The 24,375-nt window shown below is 54.7% G+C and overlaps 1 protein-coding gene across 6 annotated transcripts in view; it reads right to left on the bottom strand.

Moving 5' to 3' along the window:
* Positions 1 to 5,583: 5,583 nt before the first annotated feature.
* The window catches only part of PML (PML nuclear body scaffold), a 44,861-nt gene continuing 26,069 nt past the window's right edge, over positions 5,584 to 24,375 (bottom strand). The window contains exons 5-9 of one of the 6 annotated variants that reach the window (XM_081228786.1): positions 21,809 to 21,928; positions 21,120 to 21,378; positions 19,536 to 19,663; positions 10,106 to 10,256; positions 5,584 to 9,037 (exon numbers count right to left, since the gene is read on the bottom strand). In XM_081228786.1, the coding sequence (XP_081084912.1) occupies positions 8,253 to 9,037; positions 10,106 to 10,256; positions 19,536 to 19,663; positions 21,120 to 21,378; positions 21,809 to 21,928 (1,443 nt within the window). In that variant the 3' untranslated portion in view covers positions 5,584 to 8,252. Of the gene's footprint in view, positions 9,038 to 10,105; positions 10,257 to 17,739; positions 19,077 to 19,535; positions 19,664 to 21,119; positions 21,379 to 21,808; positions 21,929 to 24,375 lie in introns of those variants that run through there. The other 5 variants (XM_081228783.1, XM_081228784.1, XM_081228781.1 and 2 more) reach the window with 5 other exon arrangements.

The following is a 24,375-nucleotide window of genomic DNA, read 5'->3' as shown; positions in this document are numbered from 1 at the left end:
ACCCCAGGAAGCTCTAGGCATAATCACACCTCAGTTTGCCCTGATTCAGGTAGGGAAGCTTGGCTTCCACAGACGCACAGCAGCCGGACATTCTCTAGGGGCTGCCCTTGGGGATGGAAACTTCTAGGCATTTCCCTCTCTCTGTGCCTGTAGGCAATCAGTCCAGTAGCTGAAGGACAGGCCTCGGAAGAAAGTCACAGGTATGAGCTGTCAGAAGTAAAGCACACAGAAGCAGAGGGGTGGGCATGCAGAAACAGGTCTGCTACGCCATTCATTCCACAAATAGTAATTCAGTACCCCCCAACCCCCCCAACCCATGTTACCAGGTGCCCTGATTGGCCTGGGTGCCGCTGTGAACCAGGCAGATGATGTCTCTGCCCTAAGAGAGCTTACAGGCTCCCGCATCTCCCAACATGTTCAGACATCCTGTGTGTGTGAACCCTGGGGCTTCTGAAAGACTAGCGTCCCTTGGACAGGCTCCATCTCCTCCATCAGGTCACCTGGGGCCAAAGCCGGAAGGACTCTTTGAAACCTGCACTTGTCTTACTTAGACAAAGGACAGACAGGGAGTTGTCCAGAGTTGCAGAACATCAGAGCTCAGGGCCTGGAGGTCTTCTCTCCCTACCCCTCCACTTTATTGGAGAGAAGACAGGCCAAGAGGGAGGTCACAGAGCAAGTAGGGCCGGGAAATGCCCCCAGCACTCAGCTTCTCTGAGATGCCCTCCCAGGGCAGTCTGGTCAAGGGCAAGCTGAGCTCAGTGGCCATCGCTGACCTTGCCAGTTAGGAAGCCCTTGAGACTCTCTGGAGATGTGGCCTCTCCAGTGGCAGAGGGCAGCTGTTTCTGGAGTGGGATGGGTGCCCCTACTTCAGGTCTCTTGTATTAGCTCGCTGTAGTCCTCCTCCAGGGCTCGTGGGCACCAGAAGCAGAGCCATGCACATGTCTGAGAGGGACGAGGTTGTGCCCTGGATTGGAGCAGCCCCAATCGCAGCATGCTGACCCCCAGCCAGGCAGCCAGCTGGGACAGAGGTTTGGAGGAAGGAGAGCCCTCCCTCGGGTGGGTCTTGGCCCGATGCAGACGTGCCTTCAATCTGCACCCAGGCAAATCCAGTTCTAATGGCCACATCTTGGTAACAACCAGTCAGAGTTCAGTGTAAGGGGATCCAGAGCAGGAGATCAGGGGGTGGGGACTTTTCCACTGACTTCCTGTGAGACTTTTGGAAAAGCTTCTCTCCCTTCTTGGTTCCAGTTTCCTCTTCTGTGCCTTGGGGCTAATCATCCCTCCCCACCCCACTGCCTCAGCTGGGACAGTAGCTCAGATCTGTCACATTCTCCCTCATCTGGCCTAACCCTACTCAAATTCATCCCCAGGAGGGACAGCCTCCCCCCACCCCCCGCAGTTCTCTGCAATGTCCTCTTTGAAGTTCTCCCAATAGGCTTTCCTGCCGCCTGCAAAACCAGCATGGACAGGCTGGGAAGGGTGAACCGGTGCAGCGCCTGAGATACCTCAGCCTGTCTCCCCATCCCCCCACCCCCAGCCCTTATCTCCAGACCCAGCTGGAAACTTGATGTGTTTATTTGCTTCTCTCAGGACCTCCTCTGTTCAACCCACATCTTTGTTGGTGCTGCCAGAAAGTGACCTGCCTGCAGATGGCTGTGTCTGGTACCCAGGTTGGGGCTGAGGAGGGAGGGGACCGTAAATCCCTCCTGCCTGCAGCCCGCAGGGTGACCCCGGCGGGGTAGAGGAGACAGTGGAGGAGGTTTGGAGAGATGGGGACAGAGGCACCAGGAGAAGGATTTAGGGACAGAGTTGCCCAAATCCTAAATGGACTGGAACCAGAAGGGAGGGAGGGGAGGGAGGAGAGGAGGGGAGAAGCCTGCAGTGCTTTCTGGGAGTCAGCACAATGCCTTCTCCTCTGTGGCGTTGGATGTATAGAGTTATTTTTTTTATTGAGGATTGCCAGTTCACAAACTTTAGTGCTTTATGTATCTCATTTACTCTTCACAATTTTCTAAGTATGTATTGTCACCCCCAGTTTGCCTATGAGACCACAGAGGTTAAGTAGTTTGCTCAAGGTCACACAGCAGAGCTGGGATTTGAACGAGGTCCCTCCAAAGCCCACGTCCTAACTACTACTCAGCATCCTTGCCCACCCCAAGCAGACTTGACAAGGGCACCACCACCGTGGGCCCAGCCTCACCCACCCACTGCCTCCTCTTTGGTTGGTCTGATTTACTCTAGAATCAGTCCACTGTGGTGTCAAGCCAGGGCTTTATGGCTGTAGAACTCCAGGAGAGTGTCAGCCCTCGGGTAAATTCTACCCCTGGGCCCTCTGAACTTGGTCTGCACAAAGCTCTCAGTTTTAGACAATCAGACAAGCGACACTGGATTTCACAATATTTCCCATCACACTTGTTTGGCTGGATAACTTTGTGGAAAATTTCTGTGGTTTGCTAGCTAGCTTTTGTAATCTGCTTGGCTATCAAATTTGGGATATTTATAATATTTATAAACTGACTTTAGCATAGTCCAGGCAGCTGGTCTTTAAAGAATTCTTCTGGGCTGAGTTTAAGGAAGTTCCTTGAGCCAAGAATGAAGGAATTTTTCCCTCTGTTGGCAGCAAATGCATTTTGTAGGAGTGGGTAGAGATTTTCAAACTTTTTGTTTTGTTTTTTGAGAGGGGGAGTCAGTTGAAATTCTTGACCCTTCTCTCAGTAGAGTCCCCACAGGCATTTGCTTTATTCAGGTCCAAAAGGTTTGGAGCTGACACCTGGTTTCCGAGACAAAAATAAGTGATGGTGCTGCCCCCCATCCCTCCCTGTCCCCAGGCTCATCCTGGACCTGGGCCTAGGACTGAGTCCAGGACCAAGGCCACCCCGGGGAAGCATGTCCTCAGAGACCTCTGCCCACGTTCCCTCCCATCTCCCTGTAGCCTATTCTCACCTCACCCCCACCTGTGAACTGAGCCTCATGGAGGGGCTAACACCCACATGACACTTCTTACTTGCATTATAACTGGGAATAGGGTCTTACCCTAAATCGTGCATTCTCAACAGGGGCAACATTGCCCCAGAGAGGATGAAAATGGGTCCAGGGTGGAGAGGGCACTAACAGCCTTAGATATTCCAGTGATTTCTGACCCTCCAAGGGACCACAGAACATAAACAGATATACAGTACATCTGTGTAAGGAAGAAGTAAAATGATCTCAATTTGCAGATGACCTAATCTTGTATATAGAAAATCCTAAGGAATCACAGTACTAAAATTTCACTGGGGGAGTCATGACTAGGAAAAAAATTGTCTAAAAAGGCTCCTTTGGGGGGCAATAATGGGCAAAAAAAATGGAGAAGCACTGTCCTTAAAGAAAAAAATAGAATTAGGATAAGTTCAAATTCTGGGACACTGGGACCAGAAGGTTGGGGTGTGAGTTTTCTGGGCCCTGCATCATGTGAGATCAACAGACCAGGAGGGCACGGGAAGGAGAGAGTGGAAAACCACCCCCATCCGCCCCCCCAGATGCATGGCAATGCATCGGGCAGTGTGGGCCACAGAGGGCTCCAATGTAGACACAGTCTCCCTGTGGGGCAAATCCCAACTCTGCCACATTCAAGTTTAATGATCTGGAGCAAGGTACCCCACTTTCCTGCCCTAACCCCCATCCCACGTCCTGGACAGAACGCGGATGATGATGTAACCGCACAGGGTGTCTGGGGAGACTAAATGAGGTTAGCTGTGCTGAATGAGAAAAGAGTGTCCAGCATGTAATTATCTTTCAGTCGTGTTAGCTGGGAGCTTTATTCACCTGGTTGTCCAGGAGGCTTTCACACCTGGATGGGATGGGTCATTGTGCTCTCTCCAGGGTTCAGTGAGCTCAGGTGGAACCCCTGCTGGATGCTTCTAGAAAAGGATGGGGAGGGAGTCTGACTACACTTGAGGCTCTGTATTAGGGGGTCCTCCTCAGAAGTTCCTGCCCATCTCTCCACAGTTTCATGGACTTTTCTGTTGCTAAAGTGACACCTGTATCTTGAAGAGTGACTCTAACTCCATTCCTTTTTTTTTTTTTTTAAATATATATTTTGGCCATGCCTCGAAGCTTGCAGGATCTCAGTTAGTTCCCCGACCAGGGATTGAACCCAGGCCACAGCGGTGATGGCACCGAATCCTAACCATTAGGCCACCAGGGAATTCCCTATCTAACTCCATTCCTAATTAAATTCCTAACTCAGTGCCTAACTTTAATGACCAAATATGACCCTAAGTTTGATATAACCCCAAATCTTAACCTTAGGCCTCACCCCGACTCCTAACCCCACCCCATCTTATTCTGGTTTTAACGTGGGCCCTAACCTTAGCTCTAATCCTCACTCTAATGCCCCTGGTAACCCAGTATTTCCCAAAATTAAGTCCCCCACTTCCACAGTCACAAGTTTTGCTATACCTGTGTTCCTTCTGAGCTTGTAGTTACTGCATATTTGTCTTTAAATTAGACCTGTAAAGAATCCCATTTTAGCATCGTTCTGAGCAAGCATGTTCCAGAAATCACGGTGTTGATAGGCTGGCTATATTTTTTCTAATAGATGTTAAAATAAATACAAGGCGGTTAACACGTTAAAAATGTTTCTCCATGCACCATCTACCTAAAGATATCTCCCACACCACCGGAAGTATGCGTGGCACTTTGGAAAAGACTGCTGCTGCACAGAGCCTTTATCTGACACCACACCCCTCGCCATCCGCGGGGAGCAGCAGCCTCGACACCGGGCCCTGTGGGGCTGCAGCGCCCTCTGCTGGTGAGTCTGGGAGCTGCTCTAGCTCAGCTCCCCTTCCATCTGGGCAGGATCCACAAGGTGCGACCCTCTCTGACTTGACATTTCATGTCACTAGCTGTGTAGTTCCTTTAACTGTGAGGACTGAAGAGAGGTGAGAAAGGACCCCTTCCTCTAGATATAGGGCAGCCGGGGTGTGAGGTGGAGACAAGTCTAAGGTCAGAGGAGGTGGAGGTGGGAGCAGGCGGGGCCTGAGGGAGGTGCAGGGTGAAGGGTCAACTCTGAATTATGGAGAATTGTCAAGGTTGGGACTAGGGGTCAGAGTGAGTCTAGGGTAGGAATAAGGGTGGAGGTGGGGCCGGCCAGGGCTGGATGAGGGGAGGGTGCAGGGTGGGGGAACAGCTGGGCCACGCACTGGAGCAGCGGCTGAGTTTTGTGCAGTTAAAAGGAAGAGCAAGGTTGAGGTTAAAGCAGATTTTCAAGTGACCTTCCTGGGGGTGTCACTGAGCTCTTGGGCCTCAAAAAGGGGCCTGAGAGTAGGGGAGGGCTAGGAAGGGCTGAGCTGGGCTGCCACAGGAAAGCTGTTGTCTGCTCCAGGTCTGTATGGCTGAAACCTCCCATCTGGGTATTTTTGGGACACAAAGCCACCTACTGCTCAACCACTCCAAGGCAGACTCCCCTGCTCTCCTTCCTGGCTCCCTGGGACCCAGGAACCCCCAGCCCCACTAAGTTGTCTGCTCCATGCCAGATCTTGTTCTTTATTCCCCTGAAGACAAGCCGAAGTCCTTTGTTTGCTAAGATCCAATATGTGTTTATTTTTCTATAACTTATAAAGCATTAACACTGTCATCTTTGTTGTCAGTAAAATAAGATCTTACATTTGTGTGGTTCTTCATACATTAAAAGGCTACTTTCAGAAACATTTGATTGGTTCACACAAGATCCTATGAGGTAAAACAACCCATATTATACCATTTTATAGAGTCAGAGCCTAAGCATCAACAAGTTTGATGCACCAGACTAGAGTCAGAGGCAACTAAGTGAGGACTGAAACTCAGTGTCCTGACTCAGTGTCCGGTGTCCAGCTCAGTGTCCAGCAAGCTTGTGGTTAGTTGACATGGATAAACCTGAGACAGAATTCAAAGATGAAGCACAGGAGACATGTTTGGATTCACAATTAAGAGACTAAAACTCCAGGACTGGAATTTGGGCACCTGGGACAGGTAGGTGGGGCTAAGGGTAGTGGCACTGTTCAAATCACATTACCTGGCTCGTCACCCAGGCCAGGGGGGTTGCTAATTCCTACACTGCCTGTGCCAGGGGAATCCCTGCAGGCACTAATGAGAACTCCATCTGTGACATCCAGGGTACAGGATTTTCCAGCAGGGGGCAGAGGTAAAGTTCCTACAGACTCTGGTCTCTGGTCCCTGGCTCCCTCTAGGGGGTAATTCTTGAAGTTGGTGCTTCTTTCCCTCCAGGTGGCTCCCCGCTTTGGAGATGATCCCAGACAGGCCCACCCTGGTCTGCCCACTTGGAATGGGATTTCTTATCCTTGAGGCCCGTACCTGAGCAACAAGGGGCTCTCAGCTCTGCTAAGTCCTGAAAGACCCCCCACAAAGAACAGCTACGCCAGCAAGTGCCCCCTTCGCCAGGCAAGAGGCTGCTCAGTGGCTCCTGGGGTGGGCTGAGCAGAGTTTGTGATTGGTGCATCAGGCTTTGACGATTCACATCTTTATTAGAGGCTGTGGCAGTGGAGCGAGGGCAGAACAGCCCTTTGCTGTAAAACCTGTGATCAACTCCATCTGAAGGTAGAAAGCATTGTGAGGCTGGGCTCGGCAGGCTCAGTCCCGAGGTGGGGCTGAGGGGAAGATGCTGTGAGGAGTGGTCCAAGCGCTGCCTTGCTGTTGCCAAGATGGTCATCACAGCCAGACTGAGGCTCCAGCCCCCTCCCCCCCTCCCCCACCAGCCTGATTTACTGAGCTTCAGAGCCAGCGCCTACTTTAAATCAGAATCTTATTTGAAATGCATCAGAGTTCACTGTTAGAGCCAGCACTCTCAACGTGGTGGCACGTTCCTATGTGATCCCTCAGTGGGTCTTCACGGCCCCCCTGCCGGATGGGGGCAGGGGTGTGGGTGCAAAGCCTTCACCCACATGAAAGCTGAGGCCATGGAGGCATCCCAGTATCAGGGGGCCAAGGAAGAGGGATGGGAGAGGGGCAGAGGGGAAGGGACGGTGGTTCTGCTAGTCAGACGAGACTGGCCTGACCTGCCTGTGTTATGCTGCTGACCTCTAGTGTGACTACAGGTTGGGGACCTTAGCTTAGGGCTGGGACCAAGGGTTCAAGAATGAAAACCTCCTTGACCACTGCCTCAGAGGCCTGCTGTCCATTCCTAAAACCCCAGAATGGCAGAGCTGGATGCGAGCTCTAGGACCATGCTGGCTAACCAGCCCATTTTATAGGTGGGGACGTGGGGGCTCAGGAAGGGGCCCTTCCCTGGGTTCCACTCAATGCACACAGTCAGGGCCAGGGCCAGGACCTTCTCTGCTGTTCCACACTGCCTGTCCCTGGAGGAGCAGTCTATCAGAGCAATGGTTCTGAAACCTGGCAGGCATCAGAATTGTCTGGAGAATGCACTAAAGCAGCTTGCTGGGAGATTCCAATGCTGCGGGTCTCTGGAGTCCACTGAAAGCGGCGCTGGGTTGGAGGACACACCTCAGGAGGGCTGGGGGCCGGGGGCAGTGCAGAGAGCGTGAAGGGCAAAGCCTCGACTAAGGGGAGGCATCTGTGTGGGCAGGAGGAGGGAAGCAGGCTTGGAAGGGTCACAGTCTGGAAGCATGGACAGGCATGGAGCAGCAGCCCCTGTCTCTGCTGAGAGGAGGCCCTTTGTGGGTGAAAATACTCCAGAGGGGAGGTGAACAGAGCTGGCCTCCGGGCAGGCAAAAGCTAGGAGCATCCAAATCCCTAAGGGGTGGTTTGGTTTGAAAGGCACTTAGGTACCCGTGGGACCGCTGGTGTTGCAGGCAGTGTCTGTGGGTGCTGTCAGCAGGTCCCCCCTGGGGCCATGGCCAGGGGTCAGGGAGGAGCGGCAAGGGCACCCTTGGGAGTGGGAATTGGGTGGCTGGGGCAATACGGGGGCCACTTCGAGAGCCCAGCGGCCAGGCCTTCTTCACCAGGGACCTCCCTGGCTCTGGCACCTGGGGGAGAGGGGCCAGCGGTCTGGTGAGCTAACTTTCCCGTGCTCCCAGGGCCGCACGGGGGTCTGTGCGGTGGCTGCTTGGCAGGTGGCTGCTTGGCCTTGGAACCTTCTCTGTGGGATTTTTAGAGAAGAGGAATTTGGTCCCAGAGAAGGAAACTGATTCTGGACCAAATGACAAAGGAGAACTGGGGACCAGGACCTGGGAATGCTGTGATGGGCAGGGCCTGGCTCGGGGGCCCCATCCCTCTCTGTCCCCAGAAGAGCCTGAGCCAGTCATCCCTTCCTCTCAGCTCTGCTGGGAAGCCCTTTCTGCCAAGCTATGGCCAGCCAGAGGGGTAGCAATGCCTTCTGCCCCTGCTGAGGCCGGCCCTTCCAGCAGGCCTTCGAAGTAGGCGCCCAGAGCCTGCAGGTTGAGTGCAGGCTGGCTTGCGGGCAACGAGTGGGTCTGTAGGCCCAGGAAGCGGTTGTACTTCTTCAGGCCCCCCTGCGGGTCACGGCGGTGTGCGGTCAGCAGCTCCTTGAAGCTGACCATGTGGAGGGCCAGCAGGCGGGCCTCAGCCCGGGGCAGGACAGCCGTCCGCACCAGGGGCTGCAGGGACGCAAAGCACTGCAGGCTGCTGAAGGAGTGGACGTGCGGGGCCAGCTGGGGGCCCGGGGACACCTCGAGGAGGCGGCACAGGTCGCGCATGGTCAGCACGGCTGCCAGGGCGCTGCGCTCACTCATGTTTCTCGCCAGGTAGGTCTTGGCCAGACTCTTGAGTTTGAAGCTGCTGGCCCCGGGCACGCACTCCCGGATGAGGGGCAGGGCGGCCAGGAAGCCTGAGATGGTGTTCTGGAACTCCCCCAGCTTGTTCATGTTCTCCAGGGCCTGGAAGAAGTTGGGGAGGCCAGGCCCCCACAGCTTATAGCAGGCCAGGATGGGCCGGCGCATGCTGCCCAGGAAGCACAGGAAGTGCTGCAGCCCCACCTCCAGGGAGACGGCCTTGGAGTAGATGTTGAAGGCCTCGGGCTGGATGATCACGCGGAATTGGCTTTCCTGGTTCACGGCCGCCAGCTGGCTAATCTTCTGGGCTGGGCAGGAGAGAAGGGCAGCGTGAGGCCCCAAGGGTACCGCAAGGTACCACCGGGAGCAGGGGGTCCTCTAGGGCTGCCGATACCCCCATCCAGAGACCCCACCTTGGGGCCTGCTGGCAGGAAACAAACATCAGCCTCAAATGCAGCTCTGACCCTGGCTCTGATGGGGACGGGGCTCAGAAGGGGAGGTGGGGCTGCCCTCCACGCCCCCTTGCTCCCCTGCTGGGAGTCCAGCTCCCTCCTGCCCTGCCACCTTCCCGAGTTCACCAAACACTTTCACTCCAGGTCCCTCCTGTCTGTCTTCTGCCAGCCTCCACCCACCTGCACTCGAGACCCCTCACTGTCTCTGCCTAGCCCTCCACTCCCTCTCCCCTGGCCTCCAATCCCATCAGTCACGTAGCTAAGGCCCTCAGCTGTCAGAGCACTGGGTCAGACAGAACACCTGCCCCGTCCACTCCATGCAAAGCATGGCCCAGAATCTTCCAGTGAGGTGTGCAAACTGCTTCTCTGTCCTATGGAAACACCTGCTGCTTCCGTCTGCCTGGGCTGGCACCGCATTGAGTCCAGGCCGCAGGACAGGGCCTGGGCTTTTGCAGGGCCAGGGCAAGCACTATGGAGTTCAGGGAGAAGGGGTCCTACTTCTCTGGGACCTTGGCTCTGCTGGCCTCCCCGTGCAGCTACCGTGGAACGAATGGGCCCTGTATTCAGAAATGTGCAGTCATGGCCTAAGGCTGTGCTTGGATTGCTGGTCTCACAGCAGCGACTTTCACATCGTGCTTCTGTTTAGAAGTGTGTTCCCAAGGCTCCCTAAGATGGGGGTGGGGTGGGCGGGAACCCCTGGAAGCTCTTGCCTGAAGCCTTTAGGCACTGGTCCAAGCAGACGTCCTTATTCAAAGAACCAAGTTCAAGTACCTGGGAGGCCCAGTGCTCTGCCCACTCTCTGGCTGCAGCCATCGGCCAGAGCTCAGGGCTCCCCCGGACTCGCAGACGGCTCTGACTGCACTTATCCTGGGGACTCAGGGACTAAGCTAGAAAGGGGTGGGGGGTGGCCATTGGAGAACCCACTTTCATTGTCAATCTTGAGGTCAAAGAAAACCAGGGGCCTGGCTTCTGCTCGGGAGTCCTCAAGGCTCTTGTCCAGGACCCCGAGGGAACTGGGGCCCTCCAGCTGGAGGTCACTGGACTCGCTGCTGCTGTCGGCCAGCTCTCGGGAGGACTGCAACACAGAAAAACCAACAGGTCAGGGGTCTGCGGGGGGCGAGAGGGAGCGCGGTGGCGATGTGAGCCTGCACCCGTGAGCAGGCGTGCATGCTTGTGCGTGCATGAGTGTGGCAAGGGGGACTCAAGCACATGGGTATGGTGGGGGCATCTGTGTGCACCTGAGGGAGGGCATGTTACTGGGAAAGGGAAGATGGGTCTCCAAGTGAGCACATGAATGGATGTGAACGTGCACGTGTGAGGGTTGTGCGTGTGAACCAGGGCATGTCCGTTAGTGCGTGAGTAGGATGAGATCACGTGGGTAAGTGTGAGTGTGCGTGAAAAATGTGTGGGAATGAATGCAAATATCGTGTGTGTGTGCATCTGGGTGTGCACGAGGGGTGTGGGATTGTGGACCTGTGTTGACACGTGTGTGTGAAAGTGTGATACTTTGTGGGTGAGTGTGCGCATGGGTGAGCAGGGCTGGGTGTGGAGGATCAGGGAAGGTGCCAGGGCCGAGGCTGGCAGGGTCCGACGTGTCTGCTCCTGACTTCGTCTCTCTGAGCAGACTCAGAACAAACGTCATAAACCTGGGACAGGGGGAAGGAGGCTCATCTCGAACCTCAGGTGTTTCTCGGGGAGGGGCAAGGTGCCTCGCTTTTCCTGTCCCCCAAGTGAGCTGAGGTCCCAGTGTCCTGCACAAAGGAGAGGGGAAGGCAGCTGGGCCTCCGGGACGCCAGCCACATCTAGGAGGATACACAGAGTCTGGCTGTGAGAACAGTAGAGAGAAGGCTCCTCAGGTTTGGCATCCAGGAGATGGTGCTTAGGGAAGCCGGAGGCCAGGCCTCCTCCAGGCTGGCACCTGAGGGTCTGTTCTCTCCCGCACCAAGGCAAGAACACTGTTGAAAGGGCTTGGGGCTGGGGAAGAGCTCTGGCTATAAGAGTTTAAACCCCGGGGCTGGAGCTAAAGAGAGAGGTGGAGTCTTTCATAATGTAGAGTTAATTGCTTATCATTTGCACACCTGCCAAAGCCAGACGTTCAGTCTTTGGTGGCCTGCTAAGAACCTCCTGTGGATGCCACCTGTGGACACTAACCAGACACTGGGAGGGACATGGCCAATGTCACAGGGCCAGCCGGGGGCACTGCTGGGACAGAGTCCAGAGAAGGCCTCGATCGTTCCCCCTTAGGGACTGTCCCTGGTGGCTGATGGAGTCGGCCTCACCTGGGGCCATCTGAGGCCTCCCTGAACTCTGGCCTCTGGCTAACGTCCCTGGTCTGGGGGCAGAATTAGCATACTTTCTTAGGCCCTTCCACCCTCCAGGTGAAACTTCAGCCAAGAGCAAAGTCTTTACTAATCACAATTAAAATGTGCTTCCTGAGAGGGGCTGATCTGTATTTGCCTTTCATGGCCCTACCCCAGGCTCACCAACTTCCTCCAGTCACTGATAGAAACAGACATTCACTATGAGTCCATCTAGAGCTGGTTTTGCTTACAGCAGCCTGTGAGTTCTGGGACTTTATACCTGAGGCCCTAATTTGACAAGAGATATGCCTTGCATATCTGTGATTTGGCCATACATCCATTTGGCCTGCCTTGCTCTGAGTCTCTGTCTCGCTGTCACGGCTCCCTTGCCTCTCTATGAGGAGCCTTCTCCAGGAGTCTTCCTTAAAGCTGCTAGCCTGTAGACAGGAGATGCTGCCTTCTTCCCCCATGGGAGAATCAAGTTGTTTTCTATCTCCAATCTTCCAGTGCCTGTTCTGATCACAAGGCAGGGGTGCTCTCACACTTGGGCTGGTGGAAAGAGCTGGACTCCCCTTGCTATGGCCTCCCCTGGGCTTCGGCTGAAGAGCTGTCCCCTTGGCCAAGTCTTCTCTGCCACCCACCGACACAGTACGCTGGGCTTTCCCTTCTTCCTTCTTCTCTTTGCTCCAAACTGCAGAAGCCCTTGCAGTGGCCCAGGGTGCTTCCATCTGTCTTCTTTTTTTTTTTTTTTTTTTTTTTTTTTTTAAATTTATTTATTTTTATTTATTTTTGGCTGTGTTGGGTCTTCATTTCTGTGTGCGGGCTTTCTCTAGTTTCGGCGAGCGGGGGCTACTCTTTGTTGCTGTATGCGGGCTTCTCATTGCAGTAGCTTCTCTTGTTTCGGAGCACGGGCTGTAGGTGTGCGGACTTCAGTAGTTGCAGCATGCGGGCTCAGTAGTTGTGGCTCGTGGGCTTCAGTAGTTGTGGCACGTGGGCTCAGTAGTTGTGGCTCACGGGCTCTAGAGCACAGGCTCGCTAGTTGTGGCGCACGGACTTAGTTGCTCCTCAGCATGTGGGATCTTCCCGGACCAGGGCTTGAACCCGTGTCCCCTGCATTGGCAGGCAGATTCTTAACCACTGCGCCACCAGGGAAGTCCCTTCCATCTGTCTTCTGGTACTGTCTCTTCAGGCTGTAGGGCCAGAGTCTTCTCTTCAGATATTCTCCTCCAAGGGTTGAGCTCCCTGGCAAGCAGCACAGCTGCATCCTTGAGCTAACTCCCCCATCTTTATACCAGGGTCATTTATGATAGCCATGAGAACCTCATTTTTTAAGAGCCTCCCATGGTCCTGGGGTCATTTTCTCTTTTATAGTCATGGAAATATCCTTCGTCCTGAACTTCCTGAAGACCTGCTGGCTCCCTTCATAAAAGGACACCCCTTTCCGCTGAGTTGTTGAGGGAGGGCGGGCTGAATCTTCCAGCTGTGACTCCTTTTCCTCCCAGATTCCTCTTGTCCTTGGGAACTTCCATCAAGTATGGCTACCCCATGGGAGTGGTCTCACTGGAATGCCTCCCACTGTAATCCAGCCAGCTGTAAACGCAATTCCCCCTCCCTGCCTTAAATCCCAGCAGTACAGCTGGGAAGTACTGACACAATTTAAAAAGACTTTTTTAAAGACCCAGAGTTAACAGAATCAGCACATAGAGGCTCCAGTGCAGGATGTCTTTCTGGCCCTGCTCATTTTCTGCCCCTGTTCCGCACCCCGACACTGCCACTTCCCGACCTTATTCCACAATCAGGATAATGGGGAGGGGGGATAGAGAGGGAGAGTGGCAGAGACCAGAACCCAAGAATCTAGGAGAGGGCCTTTCATTGGAAAAAGCTGAGATTTGCTTGGAAGGGAAAGGAATGGCAGCAGAAGGAACTGGAGTGGGGAAGAGACCAGAGCCCATGTGTGAGGACTCAAAGTGAAAAGTGGGACAAGGCTTTGAAGGACCAGGGAGTGGGAGATGATGAGGGCTAGGGTGAAGTGGTGGAGGATTTAAGGAGTGCTGCTGTGAATTATGAGTTGGATCCCCTGTAATAGTCTTTGAAAGATGTGAGTAAATACGGGACACCTGGTTAATGGACTGTGTTTCTTTGACTACAAAACTGTGTTCAGACTGGGCCACGTGGGATCTGGGATTTTTTTCGGGACACACAGGCAATCAGGCTCATGAGCTCTATTTCACTTATCTTCATCACAGTCAACTTAGCAGATCAATCACATCCCAACTCAACACAGCAGGTGTAATGGCCATTCCAAGGTGCTCATAGGAAGCAGCTGGGTTGACATCACCTTCTAGAAGTCTAGGAGCTTTATCTGGGAAGAGCCAGTATTTCCCCTCCACACCTGGATCATATCCCAGCAATGTACACCTCACCTCTGCTCAAGGCTGATACGTATACAAATGGGCAGCATTTCTCTGACACAGATGTGCAACTGACTCCCCCAATTTAGCGAGTCTCTACCTTGGTTGTGCATAAGCAGCTTAAAAAAATCTTGATGTCCAGGCTGCACCCCAGACCAAGTCAGTTAGAATCTCCAGGGGTGGGACCCAGAAATCTGTCCTTGGTAAAACCCCCCAAGTGACACCAGTGTGCAGCCAGGATTGGCAACCACTGTCCTAATTACTGATTTATTCCATGTTTGGGCATCAGCAAATCAGACAGGAGCCAAACTCTTTGATATTCAACATTCCCACCTGAAGATACCTATCTAGTATCTGACATTAATACTAATCAAGAATCCCCAGCTCCTGAGGAACTTTCTTAGCACCCGAGCTTAAGCAACAGCTGGGATCAGTGTGGCAAGACACGCACTGCTGTATTTTGCAGACACAAAACCACAGCTCTTGCAAAGCCTGAAGGCCCCAGAGATACTTCACATGTTATCTGTTAACCTAAACGATCCCATTAGCCAGCCTGTGGCCCCTACTGCCCTCTGCCCACTGCTCTGGCCCCTCTGCAGGCTGCTGCTATGCTACCCATTGGAGGACACGGCTCCCATCTGCTCAGCTGAGCACCTGTTTCTTTTTCTGATACACTCACTCACCAGCATCACGGTCCCTCCCCTGGATCGGCTGCTCCCCACAGGCCTCCCTTCCACTGCCGGTCACCACTGCCACTTCTGCCAGGGGCTGCCCCCTCGGCTAGGCCTCCTGCTGATTCCACTTGGTCCTGCTGCTATCGGGCACTGGGGTGAGTCTTCTGTCCGAAGAGTGGACGAGAGCATCTATCTTTTTCGGTTTTGGATCCGTGAACCCGGGGCCCGCAGCAGACATGTGTCTGACCCACCTCGTTTTTAAGCACAGTCCTCACTCCAGGTCTCCAGCATCAGACCTGTGTCTCGCCCCTCCACCCCAAGACTACAGCCCCACTGCCTCTCCCAGCAGGGGCGAGGTCTCCTACAGAGCACCCCTGCTGCCCAGGCAGCCTCTCCCCAGCCCTGCCCACCACGCCAGGTCTGTGCCAGAAACGACCTGCCCCCCATGTCTCGCTTCCAGTCACTGACAGCTGCAGCCCGAGCAGGGGGCCTACACACCCTGGTACACTTGGAAACGCAGTATCTTAGCAGACCAGTATTCTACAGCTCTCACACACTGGCAGGTTAGATAAAGGCTGCAGAGAGGGGAGGACAGGGGAGTCTGGAGCACCCTGCAAATGTTGCCCTGCTCTCTTCCTCCAAAGAACTCTGGGAGCACCAGGGATCTGGAAGGGGGTATGGAAAGTGGGTGAGAGATGCACCTACTTAGGGGGATCTAATTTGTGTTCTTTTTTTTTTTTTTTTTTTGTGCGGTACGCGGGCCTCTCACTGTTGTGGCCTCTCCCATTGCGGAGCACAGGCTCTGGATGTGCAGGCTCAGCGGCCATGGCTCACGGGCCCAGCCACTCTGCGGCATGTGGGATCTTCCCGGACCGGGGCACAAACCCATGTCCCCTGCATCGGCAGGCGGACTCTCAACCACTGCGCCACCAGGGAAGCCCGTGTTTGTGTTCTTTAAAAAAATTTTTTCCCAACGAGTTTTGGACTCGTGTAATGGTTAATTTGAAAAACTTGTCGGAAGAACCCCTACACAAAGGCAGTGATCCTCTGGCTCTCTTGCCTCCAGACCTGCTCTCCAAAGGTGAGCAGAGGCTTCTAATCGTCTTAATTCTTCCTGACCTGAAATGTGCTTCTCCTTCCTGAGTTGATCAACCTCAGATATCATCCAGTGGCTCCTTGCTGACAGCTGAGCACTAGACTAACCACCCCGGTCCCACCCCACCCCCAAAATACTGCTGGTTTCCGTGCCTCCACCTGACACTCATGAAGTCTGGCAAGACTAAGGGCGTTCCAATCCTTTTCTCGCTCTTTCCTTCCCAGGCTTCTGTCTCTACCTAAGGTCAGTCTTGTTTTAATTTTATCAAGATTATGGAATAGAAAGAAGTGTCCAGATTTCAGAGGAATTTAGAACATGGAAAGACTCAAAAAGTGACTGGCTATGAGGAATAATAAAAAGCATAGGGGGAGTCCTGGGCAGATCTGGGGTCTTGGCTTCTGTAACTAGGCAGATGTTGCAATTTACTGAGAGGAGAGGAGGAGAGGCGGAGAGACGAGTTTGAGGCTTCTATGGGGCATCTGAGTGGAGCCGTCAGGACGCCATTGGCTCTATTGGTCCTGCGGGCAGGAGCCCATAGTGAAGCCGTGGGTGTGGCTGAGATCATGGCGGGGAGTACACAGACTAGAAAGAGAAGAAGGCCCAGACCTAAGCTGGAGAACAACAGTTAAAAGAACAAAGAGACCTGAAGGGGGAGTGGGGAGGAGCAGCCAGAGCTGCAGGAGGAACTGTCCTGAACCCAAGGGAAGCAGCAGAGTCTTTTGGGGAGTTAAGACTGAAGGTGACCACTGGACTTGGAGGCGTGGAGGTTACCTTGGTGCTGGTGGCAGGGCTCACTGGCATGGTGGGGGAGGGCCGGGGAGTGGGCTGAGGAAGGAGCACCAAGGGGGTGAAGGTCCGAGGTGGGGAATTGCCAAGATAGGAAAGACTTTCTTCAGGGTGCCTAGCTGTAGCCCACAGGAAGTGTTGGAAGACACAAATGAGGATGGGGAGATGCAGTAGGCTCCCAAGGAGACAGGAGGGCGGGGCCAGGAAGAGGGGGAGTGAGTCCTACAGGGAGGTGGCCATCCCCACCACCCTAACAGAAGGAACGGGGGAAGGATGTAACCGGGTTGGGTCAATCTGTCATCAGAGAGCGAGATGGGGGCCGCTCCCATGCCACCTGTCATCCTCCGAGGGCAGAAGGTGCAGCCACCTGGCAAGAGCGAGCGGGGCGGGGATGAGGGACCAGAGCTAGGGAAGTGGACATGCAGCAAGGGGCCGTGGAGAGCAGAGGGGCATGCTGAGGCAGGAGGCCAGGGAGCTCAGGAGACAATCATTTGCAGCTTGCCTTGCCTTGCCTTTTCTCCAACACAAGTGGCGGCCTCCTGGTGGTGGCGTGGAGCAGGGGAATGCTACCGAATCCTTCCAGGGCTGTCTCTGGAGGGCAGGCTACCAGGAGGCCTGGGGGGGTGGGGGGAGGCAGGGCACCGAGACCCTGGTGAAAGGTTGGCTGAAATGGGGGACCTTGCTGGCTGGTGGGCAGGAGGCAGAGGCAGAAGGAGCTGGGAGGGAGAGGGCAGAGGTCCTGGAAGGAACGGGTTGAGAGCTCAAGCAGGAGGCTGTGGTCAGAGTCTGCATGGGACAGTTTAGAGGTGTAAAGTTCTCAGTGATGGCGAGGTCTGCGGGGAGGGGCATGGGGGATGGGGCTGGCGGCTGCATGGGAATGGGGCAAAGATCCCTGAAAGGTCAAGGCGAGGAGAGACCAGGGTGCTGGGTCCTGAAGTCACCCAGGAAGGCTGGACCTGCGTGGGGAGAGGAAACCCAGGAGGCAGTCTTCCTACGTGGGGAAAGGCAGGGGGATGTCTGAGATGAGCTGGGGCAAGTGGGGTTCACCTGGAGAGCCCGAACCTCAAAGGCACAGGGGATCTTGCCAGACAGTGGGACCCAAACAGGAGGCACAGAGGGCCTGGACCCTACCTCCCACCTCTGATGCTCCCAGGGTGTGGGGGAAAGAGGGACATAGTAGCCCCACAGGTGAACCAAGCGTCAGTGCAGGGAGGAGACAAAAAACACCTGCAGGGAAGAGCTAAGCCCAGCAGGGAATCTGATGGTCATGGAAGAAGGGTTTGCAAGGGTGATCGTTCAACAAGTATTTATTGAGCAGCCGCACCTGCCAGGTCCTGGGAGCGACACAGTCTCTGCCCTCGTGGGCTTACATCCTGGCAGAGGCCCAGTGGGAAGGCTTGGGGTGGGGGGATGGGGGCAGCGGGAGGTGCAAAGGGTGAGAGAAGCTTCCTTGTCTTGGGCAAAGAGGCCCGAGGAAGTGAGAACAAGGGCCTGAATCTCAGTCACGCCCCACTGGCTGGGGCAGACTTGTCTCTTTGCCCAGAGGTCCATGGAGCCATTCATTCCCTTGCTCACTCTCTAATGGTGTACTGGATGCCTACTGTGTGTAGGACCTTTAGGTGCGTGGGCTGGGCTGGGGAGCAGGGTGGAGGGGGCTTGGGGAGCAGAGGGGGTGTGTTTGCCACAAGGTTACAAGAGGAAGGTGACCAGGGTCAGGGCTGCAGAGGAGGGAGGCACTTGGGGCTCTCAGAGGCTTGTCTGCGGGGGGCCCGTGCTGCTGGGAGGGCTCTTTGGAGGGTGGGGTGGTGGGAATGCATTTGGAGGTACTTCCAGTGGGACCTGGACCTGGGGATTCCCCATGGGGGCTCTGCCAGAGTCCCCCGGGGAGACTCCTGCTCCAAGAGGCTGGGGTGCTCCGCCTCCCCCGAGCCCCGCCATGAGAGAGGCATCAAGCTGGGGAGCCACAGAGAAGAGAGGAAGGGCAAAGAAGTTGTTGAGCCACTGGGTCACACGTGGTGAGCCCCGGAGGGAGCGGCCGCGGGATCGTGCTGCCTGTTCCGCCCGGCGGGGTGGGCCACTGGCCCTTTTGAGGCGGGCGGGACACTCCTGGAGACTGGCAGGTTGGCTGGGATTCCCGGTGGTGGCCGGGGCGGTGGCCTGGACCGGCCCTTGGGAGGGAGAGCAAGTCCACGTGGGGGCACAATACACTCTGAGGGGCAGGCGTAAGATGTGGCAAAGGCGCAGGTTTCTTTGTGCTCTGCGTGATAGGAAGTGGATCCCACGGTGGACGGCAGCTTGCTGCTGGTGAGCGGCAGGCTGTCCGGGACACTCAGCATCAGGGACGGCAGCTTGCTCGGCAGGATGGTGGGGAGGCCAAGCCGGGGGTCGGCATGTGCCACGGGGCAGACGAGAGGCCCAGCAGGGGTGGGACGCTCGGCGAGCTCTCGGCGGGGGCTGGGCTGGCGAGGAGGGAGGTGCGACGGTCTCCATGGGCTCCACACGCTTTCCAACACAGAACCTCAGACTGAGGGCTGGAAGGGACCTCAGGGGCCACCCAGTCCAACCTTCCACTCTATTCCGATCCCTTTTGCCCCTGGACAGGTGACAGCCCAGCCTCCATTAACAAACCTCCAGGGACAGAAGGGTCACAACCCGTAAGGTCACTTGTTCCATTGTGGGATGGCTTTAAAGAAGTTCTTCTTACATGGAGTCACCACGTGCTTGTTTGGGCCCTGCATGGGGCTGCCCTGCACGCTCACACCCCCAGAGCCCTCAACAGCTGCCATTAACCAGGGAATGAACGCTTGTCCGCCCTCCTCACCGAGGACTTAAGAGGGCAGAAAATGCATAAGGAAGCTCCAGACATAGGCATTGGCTAGTCCAGAGATGAGACAGAGCCCTGGAAGGAAGCCCTCTCCCAGCTTTTCAGAAGAGTACATGTGATTACTGAAGGCTCCTGCCCTGGTATGGAGGGAGGGTCGGGGTGATCCAGACCACAGCTGGCATGTGGAGACTATCCTCTGGACAGCTCAGGACTCACTGCCTTGCTGGTAAATTCCCCAGGCGCAAGGCGAGTCTGAGAGTCACCTGCTGTGGCTGCGCCCCCTGGGACCTGGAATGGGGGGAGGCAGGATTCCTAGGCCGAACTTCTGAGCCACTCACCGAGTTTTCGGCATCTGAGTCTTCCGAGCTGCTGATGACCACGACGCGCTCCTCTGAAACAGGGCAGGGGAGACAACGTTAGGGCCTGCCAGGGATGCCCGTGGATGGGGCCCAGGGCGTTCTCCCGCGGGAATCCTTGCAGGCCAGTGGACTGGGTGGGTGACGTGTGCCCTGCAAGGGGGGATGTGAACGTTCAGCGCGTGTGCCAGCGTGGATCTGTTTGTGCAGAGGGGTTATTCAAAGCGGCTTTCCATCACTGCGTACTGTGCCTTGCCTGTGAACACTTAATTCAGCTGTTGGCCCTGGAGTGATTCAGAATTTACTACCTGTGGAGGGGGCGTGGCAAGCACCACCTGGTTTGGAACCTTTTGCCATCCTAAAGCAGAACACTGGTTTGTTCCAATTCTCAGCTCCGTGAGCCACGAGATGTTTGAGTTAAAAGATACTTTATCAGGCTTCCCTGGTGGTGCAGTGGTTAAGAATCCCCCTGCCAATGCAGGGGACGTGGGTTTGAGCCCTGGTCCAGGAAGATCCCACATGCCCCGGAGCAACTAAGCCCGTGCACAACTACTGAGCCTGCGCTCTAGAGCCCACGAACCACAGCTACTGAGCCTGCGTGCCACAACTACTGAAGCCCGCGCGCCTAGAGCCCGTGCTCCGCAATAAGAGAAGCCACTGCAATGAGAAGCCCGAGCACCAGAACGAAGAGTAGCCCCTGCTCACCGCAACTAGAGAAAGCCCATGCGCAGCAACAAAGACCCAATGCAGCCAATAAATAAATAAACAACTTAATTAATTAATTTTTTAAAAAGATACTTTATCTAGGTTAATCAAAACCTTCTGATTACCAATAGTATTTGTGAGCAAGGATTATCAGTCAGGGCTGAGTGTGTGACCAGGGTCGGGGTTCAGTGTGACCAGGGACAGGGGTCAGTGTGGAACCTACAATGAAAATAAAGCTGGACTCTGGGTAAAACAGATCCAGGAAGAACTGTCTTGAACATTCCAGAATTCTATGGGTTGACCTCAACTCCCTCTCTGGCAGGGGCCGTAAAAGGTATCTAGGACAAATGAGGTACCTTAGGCAGGTGGCAGAAAAATTTGGGAACCGATGGGTGTGGACTTTACCCAAGTCCTCTCTGGGCACATGCCAGGCACCCACCAACAAGCATTTCTTGGGGAGACCCACCCCATGCAGAGGCACAGTGCTGGGTTCTGTAAGAGTGTGAAGACTGTTAGGGGAAGGAACTAAGGAGATGTGGTCTTTGGCCCGTCACACTCGTCACACTGGCATCCCAGCAAAGCACAGGCTAAACTATCCACTCTCATCCCCCAGACAAGCCCTGGGCTTTCCCTTCCCCATTTGGTGGCAGCTGAGGGCAGGACACACAGGGAATGCTGTTGGCTTTGGGCTCCGTGGGTAGGGTCAGGATGCAGAAGAGGGGTCCCACCCAGCCCCTGGAGGACAGCGTGCAGGCCTCAGCCTCTGCTGCCCACCCACCTCCCTACCTGCCTCCCCAGGGTCGCTGGTCGCATGGTTGCTGTCAGGCAGGAAGGTCTCATTTCCTATGACGGGGCTCTTGGGGCTGGGGGACCTGTCCAGGTGGGGTGGCGAGACTGCCTTGGAGGTGCTGGGCCTGGGCTGCTCAGGGGAGCTCCGAGCCAACCTTGACTCTTTCTCCTCCTCAGACTCCATCTTGATGACCTTCCTGGGGCACTCGGTCTGGCAGGACTTCCGCTTCTGTGGTGTGGCTGTGTTGGAGACCTCCTGTGCAACGGGGAGTCACAGGGTAGGGTCAGGAGCCTCCTACTGGGGCAGCGGGCAGAGACCAGACCTGGGTGGCAGGAACCTGTGCCCCCCGTGCCCTTTGCTCCTGCTGTTCTCTCTGCTATCTGCCACGTAGATCACGCCTCTCTATACAGGATGCCTTCCCAGGTCAGCATGCACACTGGCCCTGCTGGTGACCACTGACCACTGACCTCTGCTGGCCACCACTGACCACTGACCTCTGCTGGCCTCTGACTGCCCTGGGAGGGGCTCATGCTTGGAGAGGAGCTTCCTGACAGGGCAACCAAGAGCAGGGAGAGTGTAGAATAGGTGCCTATTGAGGTCTGGATTCTCACTTCAGCTCCACCTCTTACCGCCTAGGAGGATCTGGGCCCTCGGGAGGGGAGGGGAGGGTGGGGGAGAACCTTACCTCTCTGCAGGAAGGGTCTTTGATGGAGTAGGCGTACACTGGCACAGGGTGTGCCCCTGGCACCGGCTGTACCACAGCCAATCCTGGGGCCTGCACCTGGGCCCTCTGCGCCTCCTCTGGCTGCAAAGTCAGGAAATGAGGGTAGTCAGAAATGACCAGGCAGCAGGACCAGGGCCAGGTCCCCAGGCCTGGGGTCAGCCCAGTCCCCAAGGCCTCACCCAGAAACAGGTGCAGGCTGCCCAGTCCAAAGCCCAGAGCCTATTGGGGACCAGAAGTCCTCCCCACAGCCTCCATGACTTCACCCCCTTGTGACCCTGAGGTGCTGGCATCCAGGGACCACTTCAATGCTCGTGCATCCTAACGGGGCTGGAAGATGACCTCAGGGATCACACTGCCCAACAACTCAAGGCTCGCTTGACAATAGGCCCAGCCTAGACAACTCCAGGGACAAAGTGCTCACTACTGAGCTGACACTGGCCTCCCTGTCACCTGTTCACAATAGCCAAAAGGTGGAAACAACCCAAATGTCCATCAGCTGATGAATGGATAAACAAAATGTGGGATAGCCATTCAGGAGAATATTATCCAGCCATAAAAAGGAATAAAGTTCTGACACACACAACGTGGATGAACCTTGAACACATCAGGCTAAGTGAAAAGCCAGCCACCGAAGAATACATACGGTCTGATTCCATTTATATGAAATATTCAGAAGTGCCAATGCACGGAGACAGCAGATTGGTGGTTGCCAGGGGCTGGGGGAGGGGAAGTGAGGAGTGACTGCTTCATGGGTACCGGGTTTCCTTTTGTGGTAATGAAAGTACTCTGGAACTAGAGGTGGGATGGTTGTACCAGACTATGAGTGTACTAAATGTCACTGGATTGTACACTTTAATAAAATAGTTAAAATGGTGAATTTTCTTATGTGAATGTTACAATAAAATTATAGTTAAAAAAAAGAGGATGGTACTATATTACGATTATTGCCTATCTACAGAAAAGGAAACCGAGGCACAAAGAGGTGAAGTGACTTCCTAAGGTCACAAACCTAATAAGGGCCTGGACCAGGGCTTGAATCGTGTTTTTGAAATGCAAGTTCCCTTCCTGCACCCACTGTATCCTTTAACATCCCTCTGCACCATCTTTCTCTACCGTGTGACACTGAAGAATAAGCTGGACCTTTTGCTGAAACCAAGTGGGTGACGTGGGGAGTGTCCCTCCGAAAGGGGAGGCCCAGACTCCAGGGCTCAATCCAGGGGCCCTGGCCTGCCACTCCTGCCTGCAATCCTGACCCCTTGGCACCTCACAGCCCCTGTGCGCTCAGTGGATGACCATCCATCAGGAGCCTGCGGTCTGTCCACCCAGTGAAGGAAGGGGATTCTCACACAGCTGGAGGGGGCTCTGGGTTGAGCAGAGAAAAGCCAGGCACTGGGCTGTAAGAGGATGAGGCCAGGGATGTGCTTTCCTCAGGACAAGCTCTGTCCCTCCCGTGTGGTGGGCGACATAGTCAGGCCCACCCTCACGGGGTGCACAGCAGGGATTACCTGGCCAAGCCCAGGCTGGGGAAGGCAGGGAAAGCCCCGCACGACAGGCCATGTGCTGGGGACCAGGACCCTGAGGTGGGGCTCTTCTTGGTATCAAGTGCTTTCATGTGAAACGTGGGCTCCCAAATCATTGGCTATAATGGACTGATTTCCTTCCCTCCTCCTTGCTTCCCGGGTTTATTTTTCTCAACACCTTTACAGAAAGGGAGGAGAGCTGGATCAGAGAGCGCACCTGTGTGTGGGAAGGGGAGAGGGGATGATCTCCCAGGTCATATTCTCCCAGGTCTCTAGGGAAAGTACACAGACTCCACAGCACTCTCTGTGCCAGTGTTCTGCAAACTACAGTTGTGACCCATGAGTGGATCACGAAAGCAATGTCATGACTAGCATTTTTTTGTATTACATAGAATAATACAGAACAGAAAATTAGAGTAACTCCCATGTTTATAAGCATAATTTGTTTTGCAAAACTTCTGTTTTAGCTACAGGTATGTGCATGTGTATACCCTGTAGGTTAGATGTAAAATATATTTTTTACAGTGGGTAGTAGTCAAAAAAGTTTAAATCACTTCACATTCATTAAGATGGCCACTATTAAAAAAAAAGTGTGAATGAGAAACGTAGAGAAATTGGAACCACTGTGCACTGTCGGTGGTAACGCAGAATATGACGCAGCCACCATGGAAAACTGTATGGTGGTTCCTCAAAAATTAAAAACAGAATTAGTATATGATCCAGCAATTCCACTTCTAGGCAAATTTGATGTTGTATGTATTTGATCACCATTAAAAATGAAAGAGTTGAAAAGGTCCTGGTCTATCCTTCATGTATGTCTCTGCAAACTGCTGGCATGTAAGAGAACCTCTTTCCACCTGGGCTGTGAACTCCCCCAAGACAGGGCTGGGCTCCTCTCCACCTCCGTCCCATCCTCCCTGACACTGCCTGCAATGTTAATGAAGCAGGGGACACACATGAGGGCTCAGTAAAGAAAAAAAATCATGATGACTGATTTATAGTTGTTTT

This window comes from Mesoplodon bidens, assembly GCF_964165515.1.
Source record: "Mesoplodon bidens genome assembly, chromosome: 3".
In the NCBI taxonomy this organism is placed as follows: Eukaryota; Metazoa; Chordata; class Mammalia; order Artiodactyla; family Ziphiidae; genus Mesoplodon; species Mesoplodon bidens.
Note: the sequence above shows the minus strand (reverse complement) of the source record. Positions and strands in the feature narration are given on the sequence as shown.